This window comes from Blennius ocellaris (assembly GCF_963422515.1).
Source record: "Blennius ocellaris genome assembly, chromosome: 1".
NCBI classification, from domain to species: Eukaryota; Metazoa; Chordata; class Actinopteri; order Blenniiformes; family Blenniidae; genus Blennius; species Blennius ocellaris.
The window spans coordinates 10,159,378-10,171,778 of NC_137650.1; the positions used below are offsets into that span (position 1 = coordinate 10,159,378).

The 12,401-nt window shown below is 42.2% G+C and overlaps 1 protein-coding gene across 1 annotated transcript in view; it reads left to right on the forward strand.

Annotated features, from left to right (window-relative positions):
- Positions 1–935: 935 nt before the first annotated feature.
- tox3 (TOX high mobility group box family member 3) overlaps positions 936–12,401 on the forward strand; it is a 42,034-nt gene continuing 30,568 nt past the window's right edge. The window contains exon 1 of the mRNA XM_080515021.1: positions 936–1,052. Within this exon, the coding sequence (XP_080371147.1) occupies positions 951–1,052 (102 nt within the window). The 5' untranslated portion in view covers positions 936–950. The remainder of the gene's footprint in view (positions 1,053–12,401) is intronic.

A 12,401-nucleotide genomic window follows, 5' to 3' on the forward strand; every position in this document is an offset into this window, starting at 1 on the left:
AAACAAGCGCTGGAATTAAAGAATTCAAACAATAAAATAAAGCACATCCATGTACAGAGCGACGCTTTCTATGTAATTAATGAGCGTATGGCTGCATGTCACACGGACTTAAACGCAGTGTTTTCATGGGAGTGGCTTGGTGTGTTTGGGGAGTGGCTGGCTTGTTCACACATTTCGCCTTGTTCATCCTCACAGGACGGTCTGGGGCTGAGCTGGAGCGCAAAGAGGAGCGGAGATACTCAGCGCCACATCTCATCCACTAATTGCACCATCTGTGGAGCGCAGCGCACTTTCTGCTCCTTCTGCAAAACGCCGCGTTTCAAGCAGACGGACTCAGGCGTGCAACTTACTTTACTTTCCCTAAACCCTGCAAACTGCTTCCTTACCAAATTAGTTCACTAAGTTGGAGAAATAAACTTCTGCGGAGGATACGGACGTACTGCGTCCCAGGTTATTACGCACGGACTTTTATTTTGTTTTTATTATACATTTTTTTTTTAACTTTTTTTTTTTTTTTTTTAATCCGAGTTTTCCTCTTTCTTTTTGCCCCTGCGTTTGAAAGGAAGGAGGAGGAGGGAAAAGGAGGTGGACCCAGGCTCAGTCACCGGTCTCGTGGCTTCTTTGTATACAGCAGCAGCTGTGTGTAAATGCGTCTGCTGCGCTTTGAGGGACAGCTTCTTGGGCTCGGTCCAAGCTTAGTGTGGGCTTCCTCGGACATGAAGCGGCCGAACCAGGTGTGAGAAGAGGGATATTCAAAACTTTACCTGCTCTACCCCCCCCTACCCCCTCCCTCCCTCCACCTCCTCTCCTTTCTTGAAGCGTAAGTGTGTTCGTTCCTCCAAACAAAGCTCGGGTCAGCTCCACCACCTCTCCTCTCTTGCGCGCCTGGATTGTAAACGGCAGAAACAAGCAGAGCTCCATTGCCGAGCCGCGCGCCTCCACTCCGCACCATGGATGTAAGATTTTATCCGACAGCCGGTGGGAATTCTATTCCAGGGGAGCCACCAAACCTGGATTTTGCCCACTGTTTGGGCTACTACAACTTCAACAAGGTGAGCAAAAGCCCCGCCGCGCGTTGCTGTGTTGTTGCGACCGCGTCGCCCTGTAATGAGTAGAAACTCAAAATTAAATCCAAACCGCCTCCTCTCACTTCCCCCCTGCTTGTGATCCATCGCTGTCCTTGTGGACTGAATTAACACTTTCCTCCGTTTTGCCGCAAACTTTGTATGGAAACAGCAGTCACTGGAGCAAGTGTTTGAGGTTACTTTTTCTTTTTTTTTTCTTTCCCTCGCTGCACTGCTAAACTCTCACCAGAGTGATGTGATCCACAGTCATGGGCGCTGTTGCCTTTACGGTTTCATGTTCCTCAACATCCGTGGTGGATCATGGCATCAGCACCCCAACATTACACTTTAGATTGCGATGAAAAAGAGATACCGTGTATCGAGTGTCTCGTGAACTGCTGCTCTTCATCTCCCTCCACATGACGCGGTCAAATAACGTGCGTGGGAAATAAAGTGGCTGCCCTTTGGTATTTAACTTTACGCATAAGCTATTCTGAATGTTGCCTCGGATATCACTTGCTCAAAGCGACACATCTGTTTATTAAATTTACACCTGGGCAGACTCAAGCAGCAGAACTCACTTCACAGCTCCATCTGTTCAGTGTGGACGCAGTCCTCGTCAGCGCTGCAATGTGTTGTGCTCTTATCTCACACATGGCATCAGTTCTACCCTCACACCATGGCATATTCTCGACATTGTTTACAAGTGGTGTTAGTCACTTCCCCGTGTGTGTGTGTGTGCGTGTGTGTGCGTGTGTGTGTGTGTGTGTGTGTGTGTGTGTGTGTGTGTGTGTGTGTGTGTGTGTGTGTGTGAGCTGCTCTCTCATCTGAGCTGTGAACAGGAGCCATGACACGTTTATTAACTCTCAGACGCCAGGAACAGCTTATGGAAAAGGACAGTTGTGATAATGTGTCTGTGATGTAACACTTGAACTATTACGCCCGAGATCCATCAGCACCTGGACCCCCCCCCCCCCCCCCCCCAGCAAGAGGGAACATCATTATGACTGGGGGGGTAGAGGAATCATGTCACTGGTGCTTGTGTTTTTGTGTTTTTGATAAAGTTTTAATTTCTGGTGCCCTACCATCTCCCCTCCTCCAACACACACATACATTCATGAACTGCCCCCCCCCCCCCCCCCCCCCCCCTATATTATTCAGCCCTATAGCCCTGCTCTGTTTGCAATCTGATGCTGCCTCAAAAACAGTTACCAGGTTTGTCTCACTGTTTCATCAGCTTTTTGTCATGTGGCCAAGTTGTCATATGTGCCCAATTTCATCATGTCTTCATCAGCCTCCAGAAACTTTAACTACATTGCTTTGAATTGGTGTAAGAGTCGAAGCGCGATTTTATATTCCTGCTCATAAATTCCCCAGGTCAAGTGAAATTTTCCATCTGTAACAGTAATTGGCTACAATGCAAAAGGAGGCAGAGAGAGAGTGGGAGGGAGGGAGGGAGGGAGAGGGGAGGGTGGTGAGAAGGTGCTTATCCAGTATCTCTACCAGTTATATTGGAGAGAGCGAGAAAGAGAGGGAGGGAAGAGTACAAAGCATGAATTTCATGCTAATTACATTGCCCTTCCACGGTGAACAAATAGGCTCTTTTGCATGCATCTTTAAAAAAAAAGGCTCCAATTTATTTGAATCATGTCACTGAAAGGTAGCACAATGTGGAGCGGTTAGTCATCCACAGATGTGGCACGCTTACAAGTCACACAGGACTGAAGCATTACTTCTTTAATCTATGTGTAAGCTGTCACAGCACTTTTTTTTTTTTGCAAACAGCAAAAATAAAAAAAATAAAAAGGAAAAACAAACGGACTAGATTCAGTTTTGATTTTAACACAGGCAATACCCTCTCAAATCGCTGGCACAGGAAATGTTCAATTTTAATGACAACAGAGACAGAAGGGCCCAGAGGCACTTTGAAACATCAGAGATTCTTTTAAATTTACAGAAAAATCCAAACGAGTGGCACAAACTTAATTAGGTGCTGCAGTCATGACTAATGAAGCTGCCGGTTTTTTTGGCATGGAGATGAAGCAGAAGCAGAGGTGCTGAAGAGAAACATTGCACAACTTTACACACACATACACACACAGCTGAATGATGCACATAAAAATCTATTTAGCAGCGCAAATCCCTCGCTGTAATCTGGCAGGATTAAACACAGTTTCTCGATCAAAACTCTGAGAATAAAGGTTTATCGCTGCAGATTGGAAACATTAGCCGCAAACGGTTTGGGTGGGAGATGGAGCTGTCACAGCAGGGTCCGTTTCACCTAAACTACCTTGACTCGTGGCTGAACACGGATCAGCTATGCTTAAAGGCAAACCCACCGAGGCTCCTACTTTTACTGATTGGTTGTTACTTTAGGTTGCGTTGTTTTCAATTTATCTGCTAATGAATCTCTCTCTCTCTTTTTTTTTCTTTTCTTGTTCCCTTTCTCTCTGGTTTCTGCTGAGAACACCTGGTTTCAGTCAGGCAAATTTATGAAAGCTGCCTTTTAAAGTTTGGAAAACCTTAAAATGAATAGATGGGATTACGTGCATCCATGGAGTGCTCATTTGTCTATTTCTTATTTTTAGAGATGCCACTGATGCGAGACAGTTAAAGTAATGTGGCTTTTCTGGGCAGGTTCCCCAGTTATCCACGAGCATCAACCAAAGACTGGGAGCAGTTTGGATTTGACTGCTTTTGGTATTTGTAAAAGTCAAATGTGATCAACTTTAATGGTTTCATGAAAAAGAACCAGTGTTATACCCATATTTATGACCATCTGGTCCTGTTTTTTTCCCTCTCAAGGTTTAATAATGTTTCAGATACAGTATCCATTTAGTGTGGGCTTTCATTACCTCCAGGCGCCAAGAAATCACCAACAGATGTTAATACAAACTCTTCACCTGCACTGCTGCTAACACATGAGGTTTATTTGCAAAACTAATTCCAGCACCAGTGAGACATCATAATTCCTTGCACTTGGGAATATGCAGTTACATTTGAGAGTTTTCCTCGCAGCATCATAAAGATACTGACAAATAGCTTTGGATCATGCTTGTTGAAGTGAATATAATGCAACCTGTGTAAACATGTTGTGTAGTGTTACAAGGAGAAGTATTATACTTGGGAACTCATTTGTTCAGGGATATCTGGATTGTTCCCAACGTTTTGACTCTGACAGTGTTATAGTCACGTCACATCAAGTTTTCATCAATCGTATACCATGGTGTGGTGACCAACTTATTACTGACTGATCTCATCATTAAAAGATCAAAAGTCAGCACTGGTGTGATTTAATCAACTAGTAATAGACAGATAAGAATTGAAGCGTCAAGGTGACAAGAACTCCAGTGCACCATGGGATACACAGACGGGCAGATCAAGGCTACCTCTTGGTTGCTCTTCAGCCTTAGACGAGTGTTCAGCGTATGAGATATTTTCCCCAACCCCCATCAAGCCATTGCTGATGTGCTTAGAGATTGCTATTCAGGCCGTTGCACTTCACCTCTTTTATTCCCCGTGTGGATTGTTTACCTTCGTGAAATGTGACCACACCACAATCCCAACAAAGTCCTGTCCCATTCCCAGAGTCTGTATTCATATGCAGATTTCTGTTGGTACAGATTCAATACTACACATTAACTGTCTTTTCAAAAAAAAGAAGAAAAAAAATAGTCTTCATCGCTAATTATCTTCAGCAACAGATGCTGTACTGTTTTGCTTTTCTAACCAAACCGATAAAACACAGTGGGTGATTTATTTAGCATTCCATCCACTTTGTATTTTATCATCCACGCATCAATAATATAAAAAGCGAACTGTGCTGTGAAACTGCTGATGAGAAAATAGTTGAAAAGCCGACATGATGATGTAGCTGCAATTATAAGAGCATTTTTATGGGTGTGTAAAAAGCGCTGTAGGTGAAACAGAAGCCCGCTTATGGTTCATGTGGGCCCTACTGACATATGCATAAACTGCAGAAGGAAACCAAAAACAACCAGAATGAAGTACCCAGGGAGGGGGTGGGCATAGGGGGTCTCGGTGAATTACTGTACTCACACAGCAGGGAAATTCACGGGCAATAACCTCTTATTGTGTCCAAACCATAGAGTGGCAGCACTCCTTTGTCTTTCCTGTCTCTTCTGCTTCACTGGGAGCGAAAGGGTTAACTCGCAGCTCATCCGGGGGGCCTTGTGCATCTCTCCAGTGTACACAGCTGGTGCCATTTCATCACACACATTCTAAACATATCCAAACACAACTTTATATTTGTGTGTGTGTGTGGAGGAGGGGTGTGTGTGTGTGTGTGTGTGTGTGTGTGTGTGTGTGTGTGTGTGTGTGTGTGTGTGTGTGTGTGTGTGTGTGTGTGTGTGTGTGTGTGTGTGTGTGTGTGTGTGTGTGTGTGTGTGTGTGTGTGTGTGTGTGTGTGTGTGTGTGTGTGTGTGTGTGTGTGTGTGTGTGTGTGTGTGTGTGTGTGTGTGTGTGTGTGAGACCTTAGAGGCTGTCTGCTTTGTCAAACTCAACAGTTGAATGATGTGACTCCAAGGTGCATGCTAAATGTTTAAATGTCGAAGAAGTGAATAGCTGGTGTGTTTTGCCGAGTCTTTTAATTGTGGCTTGTCAGGAGATGTAGTTCAGCAGATTTATTAAACACCTAATTTTCCCACCGAGACCAGCGAGTGTTATTTTTAGTCCGCCCCTGCTGGAAGACACACTGTACTTGGAGTCACTGCTTCTAAGAATGACTGCTCTGTATGACGGACTGCGCTATGTGTACGTTCTATACGCTTTATTCCTTAAAGCACAGGTCATCACTTCCTACATGTTGTTTCCTCTGTTGCTGATCGATGATCTTTTTGCTGCAAGAATACTGCAGCAATAGGGAAAAAAAAAAAAAAAAGAAAATATATATCCAAGACTTTAGGTCTCTTATCAAACCATGAGCCTGATAGTTTCTGATTTCTGTGGCACCGCATTATCACAGCTGTCACTCTCTCCACTTTGTTGATCACATTGAGATGTTGACATACGGCACGCAAACGTCAGCTAAGTCCCCCCGAATTTGTTTCAGTTCATTTCAGCTTGCTACACCAGAATAATCTTGACGAGCCGAGCCAACAGCCTGAACCTGGGGGAAACATAAGACCAGGTTGTCTGCGTTTGTTTATGAGGTGGATGTGACAAAGGCTCTGAAATCTTAGACAGACATAGACCATTACCCAGATCAGCACTCGTAAAGACCTTCTGTAATCCTGCCATCGCTGCTCATAAATCCACTTCATTACGTCTCCTTATGCATTACTCTGCGTGCCTCATTTAGACAGACCCCACACTCCAGAGTTGTTTCTCAGCTGGCAGCTGCAGGAGCTGCAAGACCATATGGACAACTCCAACAATTAATATCTTCATGATCAATAAGTTGATTTCAGAAATTAGATTGACTTTAAAAGACTACATTTCTCTGAAAACAGCCTTAATGCTGTCAATATTTTTGAGCTGACTGATGACCTACTGTATAGCTTTTGGGTTTTTGATTGCTATACATTTGAATCTCAGGCTTTGAGAAACTCCATTTGCAATGAATCACCGTCTTGAAGAACAAACGACTTACCGAGAAAATAAAATAAACAGCTTTGACTTTCCAACCTGGCCAGTAGACTCATACTATCTTTTGTGCACTGGTTTGACCAGTAACGAATAAGTACTCCACTGTAAAAACCAGTATGAGAATCCATGCTGCATGTTGGATGCCATTATCTTGTACCATGTGATACACTATATTATATTTTCCCCTTCGGGATTAACCCTGGCGGTGTTTGTCTGCGCTCAACTAAAACAGCAGTTTCTTTCTAAAGCTATTTGTAGCTACACGGCTGCTAAAAAAAAAAAAAAAAAAAATTTCTTTCAGTGGTACAAAGAGGACAGACGCACAAGGGAGTCACATTTGTTATCATGAACACAGCATCACTGCACCATCCATCAAACCCAGAAAGTACCTAAGGAAAAATAGTTTATGTTGACATTCAAAGTCATGAAATAGGAGTTGTTGTTTTTTTGGGTTTTGTTTTTTTTTGCCTGTTCTGTTGCCTAAAGTCTTGTTTTGTTATATGCTGATTCTGTGGATGAACATCATTTCACATTTTGATCCGTTTTATATATAGTTTCTCATCATTGCAGTCAAAGCAGAGAGCGAGGGAGAGAGTTCAGACGTGCGACATTGTGCAAATGTAATCTGTCTCTTGCTTTATTATTTCCCAGCAAAATATCTAATTATTTGACGCTTCATTATAGTGCAAATGAGCCATGACACAGTAATAATTACAATGCTGAACTTTCGAAAACAAATATTGAATTAAACAGCTGTCCACATGCCCTTCAGCTGTGAAACACAAACACATTTTAAAGTGAAGTGGTATTTTTTTATTTTTTATTTTTTTGCGAGGAGAGCTGTGAAGGCACCAAAGCTAAGCCCACTTCACAAACATCCATAAGTCATAGATCCACACAAAGACAATCTAGGAGACAGTTGTTAGCCTTATCTACAGCGCTCTGCAAAGAGAGGAAAGATGACATTGTGCAGGGGGTCAGCAGGCGGCGGTTGAGGTTCAGTTTTTAGGATTTAACGGAGATACTACTTAGCTCAAGTACTGAAAGCACTTGGCTCACGAGAGTGCAGCTAAGCAGTATATATGTCACTGAAAATGACGCATAGTCAATCTGCTGTGTCGGTCAGTTTATCTTGCGAGGTCAGAAGTGAGTGTTAACCTCTACAAGTCATTCTGAAGCAGCATACTCTCGTACTTTCCCTATTTGAGTTGAAGCAGAGATATTTTTTCCACTGTGATCAACTGTTTTAATCTGGTTTTGGCTCACTACATCTCTGACAGCCTCAACCTTGCTGACTTATTGAAAGGAGGCGGGGGGAAACTCCCTGTGCCCCAGAAAGCTGCTTTTACTGTGAATTAAGCAGTTTTCAAAAGGACCAGTCAATCACTTCTGGTTGGCTGATTCAATAAGTGTTGTGTCCCTTTAGTGGTTAGCCTCGCTGTTAAGACACATTCATTTTTAAAGCTTTCCAGAGAGACAGCCATTCCGTGTTTCATAGATCTAATGTCCAATTCTCTTAATGGGCTCACAGACTGTATCAAAACATTCTGCTGTTTTCCTTTCAACTCGCCTGACTTAAAGCCCTTGGCTCTTTTCAAAGAGTGCAGCCCACTGACGAATGTCCTCCATCTCACCCAGTTATGTGTAATATTTTCTCTGCAGGAGCAATCAAATACATTCCTACTATCTTTATATTAGACCGGTTTCCTCCAGCCGTTCTCACTATTTACTTCCAAGCGAGCATCCAGTTTGGTAAATGCAAAAATGGCATAGTGTCCAAATTGAGATGTTATTCCTGAAATGCATAAATTAGTTTTTGTTTTTTTGCCACCCGACAACGATTTCTTTCAATTCTCCAATTTAGCTGTGAATGTTCAAACTGAAACATTACTCACTGTGCCGGCGCATACACATTTGTGATGTTCGGCGTGAATTTCTTTCTCATTAAAGCTCTGTGTGTCTGTGTGTTGCAGGTGTGCAGTGTTACACATTGTGATTAATCCCCCCCCCCACCCCTCCTCCTACATCACACATTCCCATAATGCAGTGTGTTACCAGGTTGCACTAAAAGGTCTGACAATAGCAGCAGGTGTGCAAATATCCCTCCGACCGGTTGGACAAAGAGCTTAAATAATGCGGGCAAATAAAACTTTTATTTGAATGGATAAATAGATGTTGGAGCAAACTGCCGCCGGGTTCAAGGAACTTTAAACAGAACCTGTTTATCACACAGTGAATCACGCACTTTAAAAGCTATTATTATTATTATTTATTTATGTTTTTACAAAAATAAGACAACAAGCTTGCTCACTGCTTGTCTCCTGTCTGCATTTCTTGTGTTCGCCAGGTACTCCCCCTAAAACATATAGTGTGTGGCAGTCGGATAATGTCGATCCAAACAGTAACAACCACAGCCGTAATCCAGCAGCCTATAAACCTACTTCACCCTCTAAACGAGCTTTAATAGTCTCCCAGAATTGGAAAACTGCCATCTCCCCCTGCAGCAGTTTGATTGGATCTTTTATATACATGCACCAGGCTGATAAGATTTCTCTGACACAAGTGCTGTGTGTTATTTTTCCATAATTGTTCAGTTTGAATGAGATCAAGATTTCAATACAAAGCACTGATGGCGGATTGTTCTGCTGGTGAAGTCCCAGAGGGGAAATGAGACAGCTGTTCTTGTCTATGTGTTTGCCCTTTGATACTGCAGGTTTGGAAGAAAAAAATCTGTGTTTCCATCTTGTAGAACAAGAGGATGTAAATTTAAAACCTATTCTTTAAATTCTTGCTCTTGGGAGTTTTTATTCATCATTCTGTCATTGTCGATCACTACCCCATCTATTGTATCATTTCCCACCATTAAGATCTTCACTAATCTAAGATCATAATCTTCCCCCTCAGCTTTAATCGAGACATTTTCTGTTGATATTGCTGTAACTTAGTTAAAGCAAGGTCAGTCTTGCTTTCGTTGTCAGGACGTGGTATGGTGAAGAAGACAAATGAAGGATGTTCTGCGGTAAAAGGGAAAAAAAAAAAGTTCAACTCCATCTGACTCACGGTTGTTACATCATGCTTTTTGGCCATAATTGCCCATCAGTGATTTTCATTTGAATGAGCACAGCCTCTCAGCACGGTCCTGATGTATCACGGCTTTGAGATTCCATGAAAAACATGCAGTATTCATGAAGCCATATAGTATTTATTTGGTTACATGATCAAAGGGGAACAATGGACACGACCTCAGTAAAAGCTTCAGCCACACGATTAAGTTTATTCCCTGAAACATTGCCTGGAACCAAGAATGTGGTGTGTGCAACATTTTTGAGAAGGCTTCTGATGTTTTCGGGAGTTGAAGTTGAGGCTCATTCGCAGCTTGATGTTGTTTATGATAGTGCTAGTGTGTGTATGTGAGAAAGTGTGTGGGTTTGCATAGTCTCATATGTGGTCATACTGTGGGGCAGCAAAAGCAGGAACAAGGTCTTTGCGGCCTCTGTAACAGATTCTTACAAATGACCTTCCTTCCCAGGAAAATGATCAACTTTCACATCTTTAGAGGTTGTGATTCATGCTGTAACTTTTCAAATATGTGCACACCTTTTAGAAAAGGGATCCCGCTTGTTATTTTAGCTTAAATAAGCTGCAGCACCTTTTTCTTTTCCTCCTCCCGCTGATAAACAAGACGAGAAACTGAATGATTACACTGTTTCAAAGACATTACAGGCAGCTGATTAAAGTGTTGGGTTGGAGTTAGCCAAGGTTAACCGTCCATAATGAAACACTTTCAAAATAATGACACGCTGCATGGTTTTATGAAGGCTTGTGGCTGCTCAGCTCAGCAGTGGTGACCTTCAGTAGTTCCACGAGCTAATCGTAGTGATCCCACAGCACCCCTGTAGTTCCCCGACTCCATTAGCTTCTGATTCGCGTCCAGGAGAGGAGAGCTCGCACAAGGTCTTTCTCTGAAGCAATGCTTGTGTCACAGAGGTGGCTGCCCAGCTCCCCTTTCAAGTCCAGTCAAGAGACGTGTCTTCAACTTCTCGGCTTCTGCGTTCATTTGCATACGTGGTGATGTGACACAGCAGGCCAGAGACAGGCTCCAACGTTGACACCTAAATGACCAAAAAGAGTGAAAGAAAATGTTGGCCTGTATAATCAAACCTGTGTTGTACCATTGCACTTTTATATAGCAAAAGAAACATTTTAATATTAGTGCTTGTTTGAACTCAATATTACACCATTTTTGAGTTACTGTTTTTTGCTCCCATGCTTGTTGTCAAGTGTCAATTCACTTTGACCGTAATGTACACTACGTGTATAAATAGTGTTGAATGTGCTTCTTGGCAAAACATGAGAATAAAAGTCTATCGTGAACTCTTCTGTAGCGCCAGCAAGGGTTACGTGAATTTTATAGAATAGCCAAGTTAATACCGTTGTCAGCATTTCCATGTTGAATTTGTTGATGATGCTTAAAGTGTAGTGACACCTAACCTCAGAGTGAATAAAATACGAGACAGAAAATGTGTTACATTGCTTTTGGAAAGATACAACTGCTTTAACATTGTCTTTGTGAAAACCTACTATATGACTGAACAATGGTCTGGCCAAGAGACTTAACACATCACAGGAGCTACAACTCAATATGGCATGATATGACGATACTGTAAGAGTCCAGTAACACTCCATATTACTTAAAAAAAAAAAAAAAGTCACTATATTTATATGCATGAATTCAGAGAAATGAACTCTCCCTTTTGCTTTTTTACACAGCCTCCATTACACACCAATGAAAGCCAGCAGCTTTAAACCAAGAAACAATAGCGTTAACTGTTACTCATTAGGGGGCAGTGTTGTGATATATCCACAGTCATTTCTCTCAGAGAACAAGTCAGACAGGAAGCCAATTTAAGCCGATATCAGCACATCTTTGTGTAACTAGCCTCAAGTGGCTAAACTCAAAACTTTCAACAGATGAATAAACTGATCAGTCGGACGTTCATGATGCCAAACTTACATTTTCTTTTAGACATTTGGCATCATATAATAGGAGGATATGGGTAGTGTGACAATAAAGTAATGATGGTACTAATGCTAAAAGTATAACCTCCTTGTACAGTGGCACTGCCTCCATAACTGTAGCTTTCTTCAGCCAAGTTTCCCTCTGCTCTCCTGTGAAAAGAAAACTTCCACACTTCCGATTTTGCTCTGTCTTCATTGACCGATAACAAATTCATGTAGCACACTGTGCCTGCTTCTCAGTTTGTTGATGCCAAGCTGTGTTTACTCCATGTTTTCTAAAGCATGGTAAACACACGCAGCTTTAATGATGACATACATCTGAAATCGTAATTCTAACCAGTGGAAATTTGTCCACGGTTGATCATTAAACTAACAACGGTTTCATTCCTTATGCCAACAATTTGGGAGGTTTATTATTTTGCCTTGTGCATTAAAGCATAAAACCAAAATCTCCAGTTCCCTCATGAGTGGAAAAGTAGAGTGTATGGTCATGTTGAAACCATCAGTCTGAGAGAGAGGCAAGTCCATAATGGACCAATATGTACACTTCTGCACATGAAAGTCTCTTGAGCTGCTCCACTGTTTGCTGTTAATTACTGACTTAACAGCCAGTAAATTCAGTTTGAATGCCGCTGCTGTTGAAATAGCATTTTCCACGGTGTTCTGCAAATAAGTATTTTTGCTGATCTGTGCTATTTTGGTGCTATGTGA